Genomic DNA, 22,502 nt, shown 5'->3' on the forward strand with positions numbered 1-22,502 from the left:
TCAGAATTAAAAAATACAATGAACTCTTATCTTTTCTCTTTAGCTACTCCGAAACTGATAAGCTTTTGAGGTTTCCCCTCTGCAGAAACAATTAGTTGTATTTAATGTAAACATAGTGTTGGGTGTGTGTGTATGTGTATGTACTTTTTTTTTTATTCTGCTAAAATGATCATTTGTGTTGGTGTGTGTAATGAATAGCTGACTCAAAATGTTTTGTGACTTTTTTTCTTTCTTTAGATATATCAAATTACGGAATGGCTTGCAGGCACTTTTGATTTCAGACCTAAGTAATATGGAAGGTAAAACAGGAGATGCAACAGATGATGAAGAAGAAGAAGAGGAAGAAGAGGAAGATGATGATGATGACGATGATGACGACGATGATGATGATGATGAAGATTCTGGAGCTGAAATAGAAGATGATGATGAAGAGGGTTTTGATGATGAAGAGGAGTTTGATGATGATGATGAACATGATGACGATGATCTTGATACTGAGGATAATGAATTGGAAGAATTAGAAGAGAGGGCAGAAGTTAGAAAGAAAACCACTGAAAAACAGGTGTGAATCATGTCTATTAGTATGTCTTTTTCTAATTTGGGAATTCTTTGGGATAATTCCCAAACTCATGTTTTATTTCTTAATGTCAAAAAATAAGTGTATATTCATTTTTTGATCTTCAGTAAAGTTCTCTTTATTCTGTATAAAAATAACATTTTAAAAACATTTTGCTATGATTATAAAAGTATAGAAGCTCATTATAGAAATGGATGGAAAATTAAAAAAATGTAAAAATCACTCATAATCATAACTCTCAGAAGTAATCACTGGTAATATTTGAGGATTTGTGTAATTCTTAGCATGGAGTAGAGGGATAAGAGAGTATATTATCTTTGGAGAGACTCGAAAAAGAAAAGACCAAGGTAGTATAGAATCCTCACCTGGGCCTGTGGTTCTGAGAGTCCTCATGGGTAATTTCTGTTTAGTAATTTCATGTGTTTTTATCTCTTTATATGGGAAAGCATCAAGTAATTTGGAGGAATTGAAATAAAAATGGGCAGTTGAGCTTAGTGTAATATATATAGTTGACTGTTGAACAATGTGGGGTTCAGGGGTACCAACCTCCTGTGCAGTTGAAAATCCTTGTATAACCTTTGGTTCCCCTAAAATTTTACTGCTAATAGCCTCCTGTTCTCTGGAAGACTTATTAATAAGATAAATAGTTGATTAACACACACATTTTTTAAAAAAAGATTTTATATATTTATTTGAGACAGAGTGTGGGAGAGAGAGCATGAGGATGGGGGGAGGAGCAGAGGGAGAGGGAGAAGTGGGCTCCTGGCCCATGCGGGGCTCGATTCCAGGACCCTGGGATCATGACCTGAGCCGAAGGCAGATGCTTCACCAATTGAGCCACCCAGGCGCCCTGATTAACACATATTTTGTACATTATATGTATTATGTACTGTATTCTTACAATAAAGTGAGCTAGAGAAAAGAAAACATTATGAAGAAAGTCATGAGTAAGAGAAAATACATTTACAATATTGTATTTATCGAAAAATATCCAAGTTAAGTGGACCCGGGCAGTTCAAACCTGTGTTGTTTAAGGGTCAAGTATAATAACAATAAGTAAGTTTATCAATAGGTCTTGATAAGGAGAATTTCCCTCTCTGGATATCTTTTAAAGAACGCCTCCATTTTACAGTAGGGAGTACCTATATTAGAGGATAATATTTTTTGGAGACATTACAGTTGAATTGTTCAAATGTTTTTTAAAATTAGTTTCTTGACTATGGATGATACATTCAATATGATATAGTCAACATACAAATGAAATAAGGTTAATATTATAAAGGCTAAAATCTAGATGTCAAACATATTATACTAAGACCAAAATCCAGATGTCAAACATTATACCATAAGGTGGTCAGCCCTCAGAGACATAAAGGTATGAGAATACAGGTAGTAGATATGTTATAAATAAATCCTTTTGTTGATAGTCACTCTTCCTGGAAAAATTATTCTTTTTTTAAAATTTCTACTGTTTTATTTATTTTTTTAAATATTTTATTTATTTATTTATTTGAGAGCGAGAATGAGATAGAGTACATGAGAGGGGGGAGGGTCAGAGGGAGAAGCAGACTCCCTGCTCAGCAGGGAGCCTGATGCGGAACTCGATCCCGGGACTCCAGGATCATGACCTGAGCCGAAGGCAGTTGCTTAACCAACTGAGCCACCCAGGCACCCTCTTTCTTTTTTTAAGATTTTTTTATTTTTATTTATTTGACAGAGAGAGAGGGAACACAAGCTGGGGGAGTGGGAGAGGGAGAAGCAGGCTTCCCGCCGAGCAGAGAGCCTGATGCGGGGCTCGATCCCAGGACCTTGAGATCATGACCTGAGCCAAAGGCAGACGCTTAACTGACTGAGCCACCCAGGCGCCCCGAAAAATTATTTTCTTAAAGAAGATTGTACCAGTTTTTTCACTAAGTTGATGGGGGAATTGGGTCATGTTTTTAAGAATCTATTTGCCCCTTGCTATATATATTATGAGTGATGCCTGTTTTGGGGTAACATGATAGGACAAGTGGTATTAGTTGGAAAACTTTAGGAATAAAAATGAAAATACTGAAAAGAAAATACTTGATACTCTATGAATAAATCAGGAACTGATACATTAATTTAATTTAAAATAGACCTCATAATTCCAAATAGAGCAATCATAAAAAGAAAGAAATTATAAAAGTCACAGAGTAGAAAGAACACTGACAGTCAGGAAACCTGAGTTCTAATTCTGGCTCTGTCTCTGGATGGTTTTATGCCTTTTCATTTTCTCATTTCTAAAACAACAGGATTAGATTATTCACATAATTTTTTAAAGGTTTTTTTTTTTTTTTTAAGTAATCTCTCTACCCAACATGGGGCTCGAAATTACTTGATCTAGAGATAAAGAGTTGTATGATTGTCCCTAGATTATATACATAATTTTTAAGGTCCATTTTAGCTCTAAAACTGATTATGTCATAACTTTATAACTGAATATTTCCCATCTGAAAGTTTCTTTGTATACCTAGTAACTACTTTTCCCATGCTTTGGACTTCTTTATATCTTCTGTCAACTGATAAGCAAAACTCTAGGGTTAAATTGAAAGCTTGTTTTGACAGCCAGTTTTATTGTCAAGACGTAATAAAATACCTTAGATTTATATAGCAGTTGTGAACCCCTTTGACAAATGAAGATGTGCATCCAGTGTTTGGTACCCCCCCTTTTTTTTTTTGCTTAGGTGGATCGAACTCTAAATGTTTACCTTTTCTAGAGCATCAAGATCAGATTGTAATGATCATTTAAAAATGGCTAAAATGCTGCCTTTCTTTTCTGAAAACTCAGTATGATATACTCCCTCATAAGATATTGATAGCTAATGTTCTGGATCATATTAGAAAGGAATGCAGGAACTTAATATAGTTTGAAGATGAAATCAAATTGTTCATTCAGATGCAGTGGTTACACATGAAAGGAAAGGTCCTATGATTGTAACATTGGAAATGGTTTATATTCATTGGAATAAGTGTCTGTAAAAGGGAAATAAAGTTAGATAGGATAAGAGATACCTTAAGAGTAGTTTAGGGTTTTGCAGTGGTCTTATGATTTAATTTTTATTTGAAAAATGTGGACCTTGTTTAAGGTAAATATGAGAATTAATAAAAGAAGTGGAAAGAAATGATTTTGAGGTTTTTGGAGAACAATTACCTAATTAAGAGTTAACTACTTTTCTGAGGATCATTTTCATCCCCCTCCATTTTCCTCCCAAAAGGAAGTTGTTTTTGATCTGAAAGGTTTGATAAATTAACAAGGTTGAAATTTAAGTATAATATATACAGGTATGATCTGTTCAGGGTTTTCTTAAGTCAGTTCTCAAGTATGAATTTCTCAAGTATGAATTTCTTGGGTAGATAATTCTCAAGTATGAATTTCTTTTCTAGCAATCGCAGAGCCTGTTTTTGCTGTGGTCAAAGCTGACTGATAGACTGTGGTTTAAGTCAACTTATACAAAAATGTCTTCAGCCCTGCTGGTCGAGACAAGAAATCTTTATGGGGTAGTTGGAGCTGAAAGCAGGTTAGGCACCTATTAAACATCACAGAACAGGTTAGACTGTGGTTTGAAGAAGTGGATATTCCCCTATGTTTTAACTGAGTTTATGTGCCTACGTCTTCAAAATGGGATTTACAGTATCAAACGAGGCTGCTTGGTTCTTCTAAAAACATATTTTCATTTTCTGACAAATGGTTAGACTTTATACTAGGTACATGTTATTTCTTAAAAATTCTCTTTCTAAAAGAGTAACCATTTATCAAAATGGTCTTTGACACCAAATATGTTAGCCTTTTAAAATTGACATTTGAAAAAGTTGGGGAATTTAATAATTCAACTTTCTATTCCTCAAGGATTCAGATTGACTATTTTCTTCTCTTGTTTTGTGTCTTAATTTACAGTGATATAATGGTATGCCCTAATCATTTCAAGTGGTGTACCTGATCATTTCTAAGTGGCATACCTAATCATTTATAAGTAGTATACTTCTTAACCATCTGTTTTGTTAAGAACTCTGATTTGCGCAAGGTATTGGGAGAATATCTACTGATATATGTAATCTGTATATGAAGAAATGAAGAACTAAAAAGCCTCTTTCAAGTTCTATAGATTTTTAATAAAGATTTTATTTTTTAACCATTTACTTTATTAGATGTTTTCCTGACACTTTTTTACTCTGTTTTAATAAAAATAAAATTTTCTGAAAAACACAGAAATCTCACATCTAGTAACTGAGTTACTGAACACAGGGTCTTTAATTGGTAAGAGATCTTTAGAGATAATCTACCTAGATATATTACTTATGCAGATTTCCGAAATCTAATAAATCAGGAAATATATTTGGTTCAGAACTCTGAAATGCTGGCAGGAAATGATATTTGGGTGGGCTGGCTAGTCCCCTTTCCTTCCCCCCCCCCCTTCTGTTTCTGCTTTTTCCCTTAGGTCTGCACCTGTTCAGCATTTGGCAGGATGTCAAGAGGAGGAGCAGCAGGGTGAAACTGACACAGTTCTGGTGAGTTTCACTTTGCTGCTCCTCCTGATATTCAGGGAAAGAATTTTGTTACTTTCTGTTGGAAAACATCCATCTCCAAGTGAATCCTTAATATGTGATGACAGTATTATTCCTTTAGGATTGACTCACTATTTGTATGTGTTCTACTTACTCCAGTCTGCAGCGGCTCTTTGTGTTGGAGTTGGGAGTTTTGCTGATCCGGATGACCTGCCTGGGCTGGCACACTTTTTGGAGCACAGTAAGATCTTTGTAAAATATCATTCCTGAGTGTGTTTTTCCTCTAAATTTTATGAATTGAGAAACTGGTTTGATAGAAGTATGGTATGTTTAACAAGGGAAAAGGCTAAGAAAAAATATTTATGAATATCATAGGTGAAGACTTAATTTCCTTAACTGTACTAGTTTTGTGGACTAGGATGGAACCACTTAGAAGAATATTTTAAAATGTAGATTTTATTATTGTTCAGGTATGTTAAGGCCAACAGATCAGGAGACAATTGCCTGTCTCTAGGAATCTAGTCTTTAACTTTGGGAAGGGCTGTCTCTTCCAGGGTTAACAAGTACCCAAGATGTCAAAGCATTAGAAATACAGAAAATAAAAAAGCATGATTAATATCAAAATAAAACAAAATCTTCAGTTTAACTATGAATGTATCTAAATAAAACCTTGTGGATGCTATACAGATATAAATATTTAAATCTATATTTGTTTTCCTGAATTATTTATATTCTGATTTTCTAAGCTAATTGAGGGTAAATGTCTCTCCTTAGGAGTTATTATAATAACAGTCTGCATACATGCTTATGTTTGCATTTTAACCTTTTTCCAAATAAAATATTTCTTTAAAAATAAGATGCTTAGCTTTTTTTTAGTATAAAACTAATATATGAGCATTATAGAAAATTACAAAAACATATAATGAAGAAAGTAGTATCCAGACACAACCATTGTGAACATGTTGGTATATTTTCTTCCAATTTTTTTGCATTTGAGAAATGTTATCCTTGATAATAAAAACATTGTCTATATCTTCGTGTTCTGTGACTTTGTGTTCTTTCCACTTAGTGGTGTTCATGGGTAGTTTGAAATATCCAGATGAAAATGGATTTGATGCCTTCCTGAAGAAACATGGGGGTAGTGATAATGCTTCAACTGATTGTGAACGTACAGTCTTTCAATTTGATGTCCAGAGAAAATACTTCAAGGAAGCCCTGGATAGGTAACCAACTCAAAATGTATTTTTATTTTAAATTATCTAATGACATTTTACAAATGGAAATAGTGGACGTTGTCCTCTGGTATTTCTTTTTAAGCAGTACTCTAATTCTGTAGAATTGTCATAATACTTTATTTGGAGAAATGAGCAAACTATTAAATGCCCTTGGCTCCTGTTCTGTAATACTTAGTCTTTGTATTGAAGATTAAACTGAAACCCTAAATTGCCTTTGAGTTTCATAAATGTAATCTCTGTTGGCTCATTATTGCAATTATTTTTCTAATTTAGTGGAAAATACAGAAAAATAGAAGCAGAAAAGGGATATGATTGCTTCTAATTTTATAATCTGAAGATTACTAGATTACTATGGTTAATGTTTTGTATATAGCCATCTATATTTTTAATTGTATAGGGGATCATATTCATATTTTTTTATATTTTAACTTTTAAGTTTTAATTCCAGTATAGTTAACTATACAGTGTTAAGTTCATTTCAGGTGTACAATATAATGACTCACCAATTCTATATTTTACTCTGTGTTGATCAAGATAAGTGTACTCTTAATCCCCTTAACCTATTTCACCCATCCTCCCACCCACCTTCCCTCTGGTAACCATCTATTTGTTCTCTGTAGTTAAGAGTCTGTTATTTGATTTGTCCCTTTACTTCCCTTTGTTCGTTTGTTTTATTTCTTAAGTTCCACATATGGATGAATCCTTTTATATTTTTAAACAAGGTATATCATTTTTACACATCATTATATAATTTATAAAACATAATAAGGAATTGTGTATTTTTATTGTATAAGAAGTACCATAATGTGTTCAACAAGTTATATATGATTGGGTAGCTGAATTGTGTTCAGTTTTCTAGTATTTGTAATGCTCTGATGAATATCTTAATCTTTGTGCACATTTTTAATTATTTCTGTTAATTCTAGGAAGTAAAATTGCTGAGTATATTTGCATGTGGTTTTTTGTTTGTTTGTTTTTGCATGTGTATTTTTAAGGCTTTTTTTTTTTTTTATGAGCTTTTGGTACTCACTGCAAAATTGTTTTCCAGAAAGTTTATGTCCATGCATTAGTAGAGTTTTGATATCACAAGGTTGCAGACCAAAGTCTACAGTAGAAAAAGGAGTCACTTCAGGCTGAATTCTAGATAAATAAAAGATTGAAATATAAGAAAAGACATCTTGAATTTGACCAGTGTAATGTAAGCCTTTGAGGGCAGAGATTTTGTCTATTTTTTTGTTGATACCTCTCCAGCATCAAGAATTTGATACACAGATATTTGTTGAATGAATTAATACTGTTTCTTTATAGAAAAAATTACCATAAAATTACCATAAATGACCAGAAGATTCTCAAAAGATGACAAAAGTTCAGTATTCTTAAAGAAATTCTCTCTTCCCTTAAGAGATTAATTTGACTATGAAAAATCTTTTGGATAAAATTCCCTTAAATTGAAAGCATGTACCATTATTGAACCCCCAAATTATCAACTCTTTTGCTAAAACAATGTCAAAATCCCATTAAAACTGACACTGTTACTTTGATAGCATTATCAAGATAACAACATTCTGGATTTTCTTCATTAATCTCTAATATGGCTGTCTACCTTGTTCATTGAATTATTTTATGGCTTTCTTTTTTTTTTAAAGATGTTACTTATTTGTCAGAGATCAAGAGAGAGCACAAGCTGGGGAGCAGCAGGCAGAGCAGGCAGAGGGAGAAGCAGGCTCCCCTCTGAGCAAGGAGCCCGATGCGGGACTCCATCCCAAGATCCTGGGATCATGACCTGAGCCGAAGGCAGACGCTTAATCGACTGAGCCACGCAGGCGTCCCTTTATGGCTGTTTTTAATTGTATACTGAAAGACATGCTCGTAGCACATACATTTGATACTCAGTGTTTCTGTAATTAAACATTTAATTCCAAAATAACAAACAAAGGACAGGGACAAAATAATCATAGCACAAACATTTGATACTCAGTGTTTCTGTAATTAAACATTTAATTCCAAAATAAACAAAGGACAGGGACAAAATAAATCAGTTAAGGCAGAGGAAATGATGCCAAAGGTTATCTTTTCTATGAACTTATAAAATCAGGAATACTCTGAGGATGATTGTATGCTTACTCATTTCAAAGTTCTTAGCTCCCAAGGTTCACAAAATCCAAACGGGTCTTTGTATGTGTGAAGAAATTTTAAGCCTTAATAGTCAAGTTGAATTCTCATGACTTTATATATGGTTACAAAATTAACCCCCCAAACAAACCAACAACCTCTCCCCCCCCAAATCAAGAAAACTCACATTTGGTTATATCTAAATATAAATAAGGAAAAAGCCCATTTTATTCGAAAAAAGATTAGGCAAAGGGTATGTTGAATAAATTCCGACCACCTCAGATTTGATGAAATACGGTGTAAAGTATAAAGAACTTGATTCATTTCTTCGTACTATATATTTTTGATTTAAGGACTGCTTTAGGAAATCAAAAGATATTTACATATTTGTTTCTACTTACAAAAAAAGAACCTACCAGATAAGAATGCTGCTATATTAATAGGAGAAATTAATAAGAATATCAGATCATGAATTTATAACAAATGATAGTGGTGGAACGTTAAGTATTGCATTTACTATAATAAGTATGATAATATACAATTAAGGAATCAAGTGTCTTTGGTTCATTTGCAAAGGACTCATATAGCATGTATTGAATGCCAGTAGTTTTTAATAGGTCAGTAAAATCCAATTCCTTCACACAGGTCACATTGTTTATTAGTATCTTGGATCATTTAAGTAAAAAGTTGAGGAAATGACTGAATTTTTACTCCGGTAGGTAAGTGAGAATGGAAGCTGCTTTTGCCCTGGTGGCATTTGCTAATTTCAATAAATTTGGACTTGGCTTTATCAGGGCAAGAAATATCAAAGCCCTGGATGTCCACAAAGTGGGATATGTAACAGGAGACCCTCATAATAAGCTGGGACTCAGGTTGAGGAAATGGATCAGCCATCCAAAGGAATTACAGCCTATTTTCAGAATGCCCAAGTTTTCTGGTGAACTTCACGCCTTGTTGTGATTTAACACAGTCCAAAACTGGTAGTGTTCTCAGATCCCTGAGAGAAGCAAGCACAAATTCTTTAAAAAGAAAATGCTTCCATTGATGGATAAATGGAAGAAGAAAATCTGAAATATCTTTAGATAGATGTAGACAATGGAATATTATTCAGCCATGAGAAAGAAGGAAATCTTGCTATTTGTAACAACATGGATGAACCTAGAGGACATTAAACTAAGTGAAATAAGCCACACAGAAAAAGACAAATACTGTATGATCTCACCTATGTGGAACCAAATAAATAAATAAATAAAAATTAAAAATAAATAAAAAGAAAAAGAAAGAAAAAATCCAAATTCATAGAAACAGAGTGGAATAGTGGTTACCAGAGGCTGGATACTGGGGAGATGGGGAGATGCTGGTCAAAGGGCACATGCCTTCAGTTATAAGATGAGTAAGTTCTGAGGATATATAATGATTAGCATGGTGACCATAATAATACTGTAACGTACACTTGAAATTTGCTAAGAGAATAGATCTTCGACATTCACACACACACACACACACACACACACACAGAGGAAATTATGTAAGGTGATAGATGGATTAATTGTAATCATTTCACAAAGTATACATATATCAAGTCATCATGTTGTACACTTTATTTTTTTTAAAGATTTTATTTATTTGCGAAGGAGAGCACAAAGGGAGAGTGAGAGGGAGAAGCAGACTTCTCACTGAGCAGAGAGCCCTGCATGGGGCTTGATCCCAGTTGGCCTGAGACGAAGGCAGACACTTAACTGAGTCACCCAGGTGCTCCTGTATGTTTTAAATATGTATAATTTTGGGGGCGCCTGGGTGGCTCAGTTGGTTAAGCGTCTGACTCTTGGTCTCAGCTCAGGTCTTGATCCTCAGGGTCATGAGTTTAAGACCTGCACTGGGCTCCATGCTGGGCATGGAACCTACTTAAAAGTGGGGGGGAATATGATTTTGTCAATTGTACTTCAAATAAATCTGAAGAGGAAAAAAATGCTTCATCCTAAGCCTTACATTATTGCTCCTATAAATAGTTTTTCAAGTAAAATGATCAGTAGTCAAATGTAAGTAGGTACACAAAACAAGACATGAGTGAGAACAGAAAGACTTTTAATTCATTGGAGATTTTAGGCATTGGAATGGTTAGACACAAATTATAAAAATGATTATACTTTCTGTTTTTCAAGAAATAAGGCATTGGGGTGCCTGAGTGGCTTAGTTGGTTGAGTGTCGACTCTTAATTTTGGCCCAGGTCGTGATCTCAGAGTCTTGGGATTAAGCCCTGCATCAGGCTCCCTGCTCAGCGGGGAGTCTGTTTGAGGATTCTCTCTGCCCCTCCCTACATTCATACACTCTCTCTAAAATAAATCTTAAAAAAGGAAAGAAGGCACAAGTCTGAATACAGTTGCGAGGAATTGGAAACTGTAACGTGACCTATGAGATTTGGAAAACAGAAATAACATCTTCAACTGAGATAATGATTGAAATTGAAAACCTAATGGACTGGTTGAAGAAAAGAGTAGATACAACTGAATATAGAATTAGTGGACTGGAAGATAGGCCAAAAGAATTTCAAAATACAACATAAAGAGGGGAAAATACAGAGAAAAGGAAAAGAGGTCAGAGGATAGAGCAGAAATGTCCAGTGGAGTCCTAGAAGGTGGGGAGAAAAAATGCAGTATTTGAAGGGTTGATTACTGGAAATTTTTCAGAACATCAAGTCAGAGGTTAAAGAAAACAGATTCCAAAAGTGCGCATTAAAAGAAATCTATATGTAGAAAACCATAGTCATCCTGCAGAAAACCAAATATAGAAAATCTTTGCCAGATAAAAAGGCAAAATTCCTTCAAAGGAATATTAGTTAGATTGATAGATGACTATTTAGCGGCAATAGTAGAAGTTGAAAGACAGTGGGATATCTGCAGTAGCCTGAAAAGAAATAACTACCAACCACAAATTCTACACCAAGCAAAAATACCTTTTAAGAATGATGGTAAAATAGATCTGCAGACACAAAATTGTCACCAGCCAACTTACTGAAGGAAATTCTAAAGAATTTATTTCAGGTAGAAGGAAAATGAAGGTCAGAGATGAAAAAAAAGAACAATGAAAGTCGTTTTACCTGAGTAAGTATAAATGAACATTGATCATTTAAAACAATAATTGTGAAATTTAAAAAGTGCATAGAATTAAAGCAATAATAGTATATCAGTCAGGGGTAATATAAGTGGAGAAAAGGTATTTTGGGGGGTAAGGTATTGATTAACATTAGACATTGTTAAAAGGATACATGTAATATTTTTTAGGGTAACTTCTTTTTTTTTCTTAAAGATTTTATTTTATTTTATTTTGACAGAGAGAGACCCAGCGAGAGAGGGAGCACAAGCAGGGGGAGTGGGAGAGGGAGAAGCAGGCTTCCCACGGAGCAGGGAGCCTCATGTGGGTTCGATCGCAGGACCCTGGGATCATGACCTGAGCTGAAGGCAGACACTTAACGAGTGCCTCTAGGGTAACTTCGAAAAGGACAGAATTTGAGGGGCACCTGGGCGGCTCAGTTGGTTAAGCATCTGACTTCTGCTCAGGTTATATGATCTTGGGTCTTGGGATCAAGCCCCAGATCAGGCTTTGTGCTTCGGGGAGTCTGCTTCTCCCTGTCTCTCTCCCTCTGCCCCTCTCTCCACTTGTGCTCGCTTGCTCACTCTCAAATAAATAAAATCTTTTAAAAAATAAAAATAGAAAAAATAACAATTTGAGTGTAAAAATTCCAAACCAGTACAGGGAAAACATTTGTAATTATTATTTTAAAAAACAATTAAGTGATAAGTTAGGTGGCACCAATTCTTAATTTTAAGGGAACTCACAAAATAAGATGAGAAATCAAGGGAGGCTTGCTTCATGAAAGAGGCAGTTTTCTGGGATCTGAAGGATGAGTAGAAACTGCCCTATGCTGGAGGCAGCCCATGAGCTAAGACCCCCTTTTAATGATTGTGACGGAGTACCTGCTTTCCAATAAATCTCTTTTCAAGTGATAAGAGTTGAAGCTGGGACATGGCTGCCTAATTTGATATTTTCAGCCTCCCCTGCAATGAGGTGTGGTCTTGTGGAAAGTCTCACTTACTGTTTTTTGTGTTTTTGATTTTAGCCATTCTGACAATGAGGTGATATCTCATTGTGGTTTTGTTTTGAATTTCCTTGATGGTGAGTGAGATTGAGCATCTTTTCGTGTGTCTTTTGGCCATCTGTATGTCTTCTTTGGAGAAATGTCTGCTCATGTCTTCTGTCCATTTTTTAACTGGATTATTTGTTTTGTTTTTTGTAAGTTCTTTATATATTTTAGATACTAATCCTTCATTAGATATATCATTTGCAAGTATCTTTTCCCATTCAGTAGGTTATCTTTTAGTTTTGTTGACTGTTTCCTTCTTTGTGCAGAAACTTTATTTTGGTGTGGTCCCAGTAGTTTATTTTTGGTCCCTGCCTAAGGAGACATATCTAGAAAAATGTTGTTACAGCTAATGTCAGAGTAATTACTCCCTGTGCTTTCTTCTAGGATTTTTATTGTTGCAGGTCTCACATTTAGGTCCTTAATCCATTTTGAGTTCATTTTTGTGTATGGTGTAAGAAAGTGGTCCAGTTTCATTATTTTGCAGGTAGCTGTCCAATTTTCCCAACACCATTTATTGAAGAGACTGTCTTTTCCCCTTGCATATTTTTACCTCCTTTGTTGAAAATTAATTGATCATATAATCATGGGTTTATTTGTGGGCTCTCTGTTCCATTCCATTGATCTATGTATCTGTTTGTGTGCCAGTACCATGCTGTTTTAATTACTGCAGCTTTGTAGTATATCTTGATACCTGGTTTTGTTTTTCTTTTCAAGATTACGTTGGCTCTTTGGGGTCTTCTGTGGTTTTGTACAAATTTTAGGATTATTCTAATTCTGTGAAAAATGCTGTTGGTATTTTGATAGGGATATTATTAAATCTGTGGATTGCTTCGGGTAGTATGGACATTTTTAACTATTTTTTTTTTATCAATCCATGAGCATGGAATATCTTTCCATTTGTTTGTGTCATCTTCAGTTTCTTTCATCAGTGTTTTAGAGTTTTCAGAGTACAGATCTTTCACCTCCTTGTTTAAGTTTATTCCTAGGTATTTTACTATTTTTGGTGCAGTTGTAAGTGGGATTATTTTCTTACTTTCTCTTTCTGGCGCTTCATCTTTAGTGTATAGATATGCAATGCATTTCTGTATATTGATTTTAGTATTCTGCAGCTTCACTGAATTCATCAGTTCTAGGAATTTTTTGGTGAAGTCTTTTGAGTTTTCTATATATAGTATCATGTCATCTGCAGATAGTGAAAGTTTTACTTTTTCCTTACTAATTTGTATGCCTTTTATTTCTTCTCATTGTCTAATTACTGTGGCTAGGACTTCCAGCACTGTGTTGAATAGAAGTGAGAAAGGACATCCTTGTCTTGTTCTCACCTTTGGGGCAAAGCACTTAGTTTTTCCCCTTTGAGTATGATGTTAGCTTTGGGTTTTTCAAATATGGCCTTAAAATGTTGGGGTATATTCCCTGTAACCTACTTTGTTGAGGGTTTTTTATCATGAATGGGTCTTGTACTTTGTCAGCTGCTTTTCCTGTATCTATTGAAATGATCATATGATTTTTTAATTCTTTCTCTTGTTGATGTGATGTATTACATTAATTGATTTACAAATATTGAACCATCCTTGCATCCCAGAAATAAATCCCACTTGTTTGTGGTGAGTGACTTTTTTAATGTATTGTTGGATTCGGTTAGCTAATCTTTTGTTGAAGATTTTTGCATCTGTGTTCATCAGAGATGTTGGCCTGTAGTTCTCTTTTTTTGTAGTGTCTTTATCTGGTTTTGGTATCAGGGTAATGCTGGCCTCATAGAATGATTTTAGAAGCTTCCTTCCTCTTTTTTTAGAATAGTTTGAGAAAATAGTTACTAACTGTCCTTTAAATGTTTGGTAGAATTCATCTGTGAAGTGGTCTGGTCCTGAACTTTTGTTTGTGGGAGTTTTTTGATTACTGATTCAATTTCATTGTTGGTAACTGGTCTGTTCAAATTTTCTCTTTCTTTCTGATTCAGTTTTGGTAGGTTATATGTTTCTAGGAATTTAACCATTTCTTCTAGGTTGTGTAATTTGTGGGCTAATAATTTTTCAGAATATTCTCTTATAATCCTTTGTATTTCTGTGGTGTCTGTTATTTTTCCTCTTTTGTTTGTGATTTGTTTACTTGAGCCCTTTGTTTGTTTGTTTGATGAGCCTGGCTGAATGTTTATCAATTTTTTTGAAAAAAAAATTTTTTTTTTCAAAGAACCAGCTCCTGGTTTCATTGATCTGTTCTTTTTGTTTCTGTTTTGTTTATTTCTGCTCCAGTCTTTATTATTTCCTTCCTTCTGCTGGTTTTGGGTTTTGCTTGTTCTTTTTCTAGCTCCTTTATTTAATTATTTATTTGTTTTTTAAGATTTTATTTATTTGACACAAAGAGAGCAACAGCAAGAGAGGGAACACAAGTAGGGGGAGTGGGAGAGGGAGAAGCAGGCTTCCTGTGAAGCAGGGAGCCTGATGCGGGACTCGATCCCAGGACCCTGGGATCATGACCCGAGCTGAAGGCAGATGCTTAACTGACTGAGCCACCTAGGTGCCCCTTTCTAGCGCCTTTAGAGGTAAAGTTAGTTTGCTTATTTGATATTTTTCTTGCTTCTTGAGTTAGACCTGTATTGCTATAAACTTCCTTCTTAGAAAAGCTTGCTGCTTCCCAAAGATTTTAACTGTTGTGCTTTCATTTTCATTTGTCTCCATGTATTTTTTTATTTTCTCTGATTTCTTGGTTGACCCATTCATTGTTTAGTAGCACGTTACTTAACCTCCACATAATTGTGCTCTTTCCAGATTTTTTTCTTGTGGTTGATTTGTAGTTCATAGCATTGTGGTTAGAAAAGATGCATGGTATAACTTCAGTCTTTTTAAATTTGTTTAGACTTGTTTTATGGCCTAATATGTAATCTATTCTGGAGAATGTTCCTGTGCATTTGAAAAGAATGTGTGTTCTGCTGTTTTAGGATGGAATGTTCTGAGTATATGTGTTAGATCCATCTGGTATAATGTGTCATTCAAAGCCATTATTTCCTTGTTGATTCTCTGTTTGGATAATCTGTCCATTCATATGAGTGGGGCATCAAAGTCCCCTATTACTCTATTACTATTGATTACTTCCTTTATGTTTATGTTATGCTCTTACGTTTGGTGCATAAATATTTACAATTATTATATCTTCTCGTTGGGATTGTTCCCTTTATGATTATACAGCGTCCTTCTTGTTCTCTTGTTACAATCTTTGCTTTATTTTTTTTATTTTTAAAGATTTTATTTTGACAGAGAGAGACACAGTGAGAGAGGGAACACAAGCAGGGGGAGTGGGAGAGGGACAAGCAGGCTTACCGCCGAGCAGGGAGCTTGATGTGGGGCCCGATCCCAGGACCCTGGGATCATGATCTGAGCCGAAGGCAGATGCTTAACCATCTGAGCCACCCAGGCACCCCATACAATCTTGCTTTAAAGTCTATTTTGTCTGGGGCACCTGGGTGGCTCAGTCGTTAAGCGTCTGCCTTCAGCTCAGGTCATGATCCCAGAATCCTGGGATCGAGTCCCGCATCGGGCTCCCTGCTCGGCGGGAAGCCTGCTTCTCCCTCTCCCACTCCCCCTGCTTGTGTTCCTGCTCTCACTGTCTCTCTCTGTCAAATAAATAAATAAAATCTTTAAAAAAAAAAATAAAGTCTATTTTGTCTGATACAAGTATTGCTACCCCAACTTTCTTTTAACATCCATTTGTGTGATAAATACTTCTCTATCCCTTCACTTTCAATCTGCATGTGTCTTTAGGTCTGAAGGGAGTCTCTTTTAGGTAGCATATAGAGATCTTGATTTTTTATCCATTCCATTACCCTATGTCTTTTGCTTTGAGTGTTTAGTTCATTTACATTCAATGTGATTAGTGGTATATATGTACTTATTGCCATTTTATTATTTGTTTTATGGTTGTTTTGTAATTATTCTTTGTTCCTTTCTTCTCTTGCTCTCTCTGTCATGATTATTTGGCTTTCTTTAGTGATATACTTGGATTTCTTCCTCTTCATTTTTTCATATCTGTTACTAGTTTTTGATTTGTGGTTACCATTTGGTTTGTGTATAACATCTTCTGCATATAGCAATCTATATTAAGTTGATGGTCACTTAAGTTTTAGCCTATTCTTTACTCCTCTCCCCATTATGTTTTAGGTATATGGTGTCATACTTCACATCCTTTTCTTTTGGGAGTGTTTTAACTGATGTTTACAGATATACTTATTTTTCCCACTTTTGTGCTTCCTACTTTTTAAACTCTTATTTATAGTCTTTGCTTTCCACTCATAGAGTCCTTTAATATTGCTTATAGGGCTGTTTTGGTGGTCATGATTTCCTTTAACTTTGGTCTGTCTGGGAAACTCTTTAGCTCTCCTTATATTCTGAATGGTAGCCTTGCTGGATGGAGTATTCTTGACTGCAGATTTTTCCCTTTCAGTACTTTGAATATATCATGCCACTTCTTTCTGGCCTGCAAAGTTTCTGATGAAAAATCAGCTCAAAACCTTATGAGGGGCGCCTGGGTGGTTCAGATGGTTAAGCGTCTGCCTTCGGCTCAGGTCATGATCCCAGGGTCCTGGGATCGAGTCCCGCATCGGGCTCCCTGCTCCTTGGGAGCCTGCTTCTCCCTCTGCCTCTCTCTCTCTCTCTGTCTCTCATGAATAAATAAATAAAATCTTTAAAACAAAACAAAACAAAACAAAACCTTATGAGGTTTCCCTTATATGTAACAGTTTTCTCTTGCTGCTTTTAAAATTCTCTCTTTATCACTACTTTTTGCCACTTTAACTACCGTGTGTCTTGGTGTGGATCTTCTTGGGAGATCTTTGTGCTTTCTGGATGTGGATTTCTGTTTTCTTCACCCAGATTCAGGGAGTTTAAAGCTATTCAAATAAATTTTCTGTCGCCTTTCCTCTCTCTTCTCCTGAGATTCCTATAAAATGAATGTTATTACATTTGATGGTGTCACTAAGTTTTGTAAGTCTATTTTCATTTAGTATTTTTTTTCCCCTCTCCTCATCTTGATTGCTTTCCATTACTCTGTCTTCCAGGTCACTGATCAATTCACCTGCTGCTTCTCATCTATAATTTATTCCATTTAGTGTATTTTTAATTTCACTTACTGAGTTCTTTATCTCTGATTGGTTCTTTATGTTTTCTGTCTCTTTGTAAAGGGTCTCGCTGAGGTCCTCCACTCTTTTCCCAAGTCCAGTGAGTGTCTTTATTATTATTACTTTAAATTCTCTATCAGGCTTGTTACTTATCTCTGTTTCATTTAGGTCTCTTGCTGTGGTTTTGTCTTGTTCTTTCATTTGGGACATATTCCTGTCTCCTCATTTCGTTTAACTTTATGAGTCTGTTTCTGTGTGTTAGGAAATTCAGCTACATCTGCTCTTGAACGTAACAGTCTTTTGAAGAACAGGTCGTGTTGCCCTGTAGTGCAGTGTCCTTTGTTCACCAGAACCTGGTGCTTCATGGGTGTCTCCTATGTGTGTTGTGTGCATCCTGCTGTTGTGGCTGAGCCGCTTTTTTCTTTAGTCCATTTGTCTGCAATGGTTCTCTTTGTTTGGCTCCTGTGCTGTTCGTGGGCCAGTCTGGGGCCACATTGGGCTTTAGTTGAGTCAGACTGGGCGTTTTCCAGAGATGCTGTAGCACCAAACTCTAGGGTGCTTTTCCTGTCCCCTGAGAAGCTTTTGTTGGTGGGCAAGACCTGCAATCAGACCAGCTCTCTGCTCCCAGCCCACTGTTGGGGCTGCTGTGTGACTAGTATATATGGTTATCTTTCCCTTTCCTTGGGGCAGGAGTCACTTTGGAGTGGTGCTGGCACACTGGGACTGCTTGCACTCTGTGAGGCTTGTGGCATTGCATTGGACGGGCTCTCACCAAGGGTATATTGGAGGGGGCGGATCTGTAGAAGCATGCGGGATGCAAGGTGTTAGTGAGGTTTGCCCTGATCTGCTGTGGGAAGAGACGTGGAGCCCAGGCATGGCTGGAGGAGCATGTCTACAGGAGAATGCAGGTGTGGGTTGGCGATGTTAGCAAGTTAGGTAGCAAGTGTCAGCATTGTGTTATGTGCTTAGGCTGGTGGTAGGGGGAGGCAAATGGCCCCAGCCAGCTTCTTTGTTCCTGGAGAAGTCTCCCAACTCATCCCTGTTCCTACAGCACAGGGTCTGAGATTAGTAAATCTCCCTCCTGTCTACCCCAGGTGATTTTCAAACTGCTGCCTCTATGCTGTCTCTGTGGGACTGTTTTGCTGTCTCTTTAAGGGTGGGGGTTTGGTTTCCTCTTGCTCTCCGGCTCTCCCAGAACCAAGCTCACTGATTCTTAAAGTACCAGGTTTTAAGTCCTGCTAGTTATAAGAACTTGTGAAATTCAGCCCCTCTGCTTTTCTTTTTTTTTTATTAAAAGATTTTATTTGTTTATTGAGAGAGAGAATGAGATAGAGCATGAGAGGGGGGGAGGGTCAGAGGGAGAAGCAGACTCCCTGCTGAACAGGGAGCCTGATGCGGGACTCGATCCCGGGACTCCAGGATCATGACCTGAGCCGAAGGCAGCCGCTTAACCAACTGAGCCACTCAGGCGCCCATCCCCTCTGCTTTTCAAAGCCAAATATTATGGGTATTCGTCTTTCCTGTGTGGGCTTCCCAGTGTGAGAGTCTGTTTCTCTCCATCTGTGCACTCGATGTCCCTCCCTCCCATGGACAGTCATCACTGTCTGTTTAGCCCCCAACCATGACTCTGCCCTTCCTGCGCTCTTCCATATGGTTTCTTCTCTGCATTTAGCTATGGAGAGTTTGTTTTGCCAGTCTTCAGGTCATTTTATGGGTTATTTACACTGATGTGTTATCTTGTTGTATCCATTGGACATGGTGAACTTAGGGTTCTCCTACTCCGTCATCTTTTCTGGAAGTCTCAAGAATTCTGTATCCAGCAATAATGTCCTAACTAAAAAAATTAACACATTCCCAGATAAATTAAGAACTAAGTTTGTCGCTAGCTGATCTTTTATATATGACATATAAATGGAGTCTTGGCTGAAATGAAAGGACAGTCAAATCCTCATGAAGAAATGAAGTGCACTGGTAAGATTACTACATAGATATATATAAAAGAGTACAAATATACTTAATTTTATAAGTATTTTTCTCCTATCTGATTTAAAAGACATTAACTTTATAAAGCAAAAGTTATAAATATGTATTGATAGTCATATAATACGTAAAGCCGTAACTTGTATGAGAGTAGCTCAAAGGGGTAAAAGAACAGGTATATAGAAGCAAATGGTATACAATTGAAATTAAGTCAGTATTAATTTAAAATGGCTTGTTATAGGTTAAGATGTTAAGAAAATAACTCAGATACAGTAAAGGAAGTGACAAGGGGATTAAAATAGCACACCAGAAAATATCTATTTTGGGGGCACCTGGGTGGCTCCGTCAGTTAAGCATCTGACTCTTGATTTTGGCTCAGGTCATGATCTCGGGTTTGTGAGACCAAGCCCAGTGTCAGGCTCTGTGATGGGTGTGGAGATTGTTTAAGATTCTCTCTCTGTCCCTCCCCTCCCCCACCAAAGAAGAAAAGAAAAAATCTTTTTTAACAAAAAGAAGTTAGCAATGGAGGAATAGAGGGAGAACAAGGTATAAAATGTATATAAAGCACATAGCAAGAAGTAGACACAAATACTGCCTTATCAGTAATTAAATGTAAATGAATAAGCATTCTAATTAAAAGAGATATTGAGGGGGGTGCCTGGGTGGCTCAATCGTTAAGTGGCTGCCTTCGGCTCAGGTCATGGTCCCAGGGTCCTGGGATGGAGCTCCACATTGGGCTCTCTGCTTGGCGGGAAGCCTGCTTCTCCCTCTCCCACTCTCCCCGCTTGTGTTCCCTCTCTCGCTGTGTCTCTCTCTGTCAAATAAATAAAATCTTAAAAAAAATACATATTGGTAGAATGGATAAAAAAGTATGATTCAACTAAACATGCTGCCTGTAAGAGACACCCCTTAAATTATAATACACCAATAGATTGACAATGAAAACATGGATAAAGATATACCAGGCAAATAGTAACTCAGAGGATCTGGAGTAGCTATATAATATTAGACAAAATAGACTGTAAGATGAAAACTGTTGACAAAGGAATTTTATAATGATAAAAAGGTCAAGCCATCAAGAAGATACAACAGTTATAGACATACATTGATCTTTCAAAAGCCCCAAAACACATGAAACCAAAATTGATAGAATTGAAGGGAGAAATACCCAATTCAATAATAGTTGGAAGTGTAGGGGCGCCTGGGTGGCTCAGTTGTTAAGCGTCTGCCTTCAGCTCAGGTCATGGTCCCAGGGTCCTGGGATTGAGCCCCGCATCGGGCTCCCTGCTCAGTAAGAATCCTGCTTCTCCCTCTCCCACTCCCCCGCTTGTGTTCCCTCCCTCTCTGTGTCTTTCTTTGTCAAATAAATAAAATCTTTAAAAAAAAATAGTTGGAAATGTAAACATTCCACTTTTTAAATAAGATTATTTATTTATTTGAGAGAGAGCACAAGCAGAGGGGAAGAGCAAAGGGAGAGGGAGAAGCAGACTCCCTACTGGGCAGGGAGGCTAACGCGGGGCTCAATCTCAGGACCCCAAGAAGGCAGATGCTCAACTGACTGAGCCACCCAGGCACCCCTCCACTTTTTTTTTTTTAGAAGGTGTATTTATTTTAGAGAGAGAGAGTGGGGTTGGAAGGAGCAGAGGAAGAGAGAATCTTAAGCATACTCTGTGCCAAGTGCGGAGACTGACATGGGGCTTAGTCTTATAACCACAAAATCATGATCTGAGCTGAAACCAAGAGTTGGATGACCAACTGACTGTGACACCCATGCATTCCAAATTCCACTTTTAATAAAGGATACAAGAACTAGATAGATCAACAAGAAATGGAAGATGTGACCATCAGTATAAACCAATAGACATCTATAGGACAGTCTACCCAAAGTCAGCAGAATACACATTCTTCTTAAGTGCAGCATATCATTCTCTGGCATTGACATATATTACATCATAAAAATAACTCCCAATAAATTTGAAAGGATTGAAACTATAGAGACTGTGTTCTGTAACTATAATGGAATGGAATTAGAGATCATTAACAGAAGGAAACTTGGGAAATTCCACACGTGTAGAAATTAAACCATAGACTCTCAAATCAGTGGGTCAAAGAAGAAATCACAAAAGAAGTTAAACAATACTTAGAGAACGAAAATGAAAACAACATACAAAAATGTATGGGATGCACCAAAAACTCTGCTTAGCGGGAAATTTATAGCTGTAAATACCTCCATTACCAAAGAAAGATCTGGAAAAAAATAAAAAGAAGAAAGACCCGAAATCAGTTAACCTAAACTTACATCTTAATTAGGCAAGGAAGAGCAATTTAAACCCACCTAAACAGAAGAAGGATAATAAAAGTGAGAGTGGAAATTGATGAAATAGGGAATAGAAAATAGAGAAAATAAAACTGAAAGTTGAAAAGAACAAAATTGACAAACCTCCAGCTGGACTGAAAACGAAGACCCAGATTATTAAACACAGGAATGAAATAGTAAACATTTCTTTTTGTTTTTAAGATTTTTCATTTATTTAGAGGAGTGAGCGTGAGTGGGGGTAGGGTCAGAGGGAGAGGCAGACTTCCCGCTGAGCAGGGAGCCTGATGTGGGACTGTATCCCAGGACCCTGGTATCATGACCTGAGCCAAAGGCAGACGCTTAACTGATTGAGCCACCCACGCGTCCAGGAGTACACATTTCTATGGTCTTACCGAAATAAAAAAGATGACAGTACAATACTGTGAACAATTTTATGCCAACAAATACATACTCCAGATGAAATGGACACATTTCTAAAAAGAAACAACCATTGAAACTGACTCAAG

The 22,502-nt window shown here is 36.5% G+C and overlaps 1 protein-coding gene across 2 annotated transcripts in view; it reads left to right on the forward strand.

Annotated features, from left to right (window-relative positions):
* NRDC (nardilysin convertase) overlaps nucleotides 1–22,502 on the forward strand; it is a 106,061-nt gene that overhangs the window by 34,073 nt on the left and 49,486 nt on the right. The window contains exons 2-6 of one of the 2 annotated variants that reach the window (XM_088022429.1): nucleotides 238–562; nucleotides 3,986–4,119; nucleotides 5,038–5,107; nucleotides 5,264–5,345; nucleotides 6,174–6,327. In XM_088022429.1, coding sequence (XP_087878555.1) covers nucleotides 238–562; nucleotides 3,986–4,119; nucleotides 5,038–5,107; nucleotides 5,264–5,345; nucleotides 6,174–6,327 — 765 coding nt within the window. The remainder of the gene's footprint in view (nucleotides 1–237; nucleotides 563–3,985; nucleotides 4,120–5,037; nucleotides 5,108–5,263; nucleotides 5,346–6,173; nucleotides 6,328–22,502) is intronic. The other variant, XM_028106810.2, reaches the window with a different exon arrangement.

The sequence above is a fragment of the Eumetopias jubatus genome, unplaced genomic scaffold, assembly GCF_037043125.1.
Source record: "Eumetopias jubatus isolate StellerSeaLion01/CBP00866 unplaced genomic scaffold, mEumJub1_p1.0 scaffold_4, whole genome shotgun sequence".
Taxonomy (NCBI): Eukaryota; Metazoa; Chordata; class Mammalia; order Carnivora; family Otariidae; genus Eumetopias; species Eumetopias jubatus.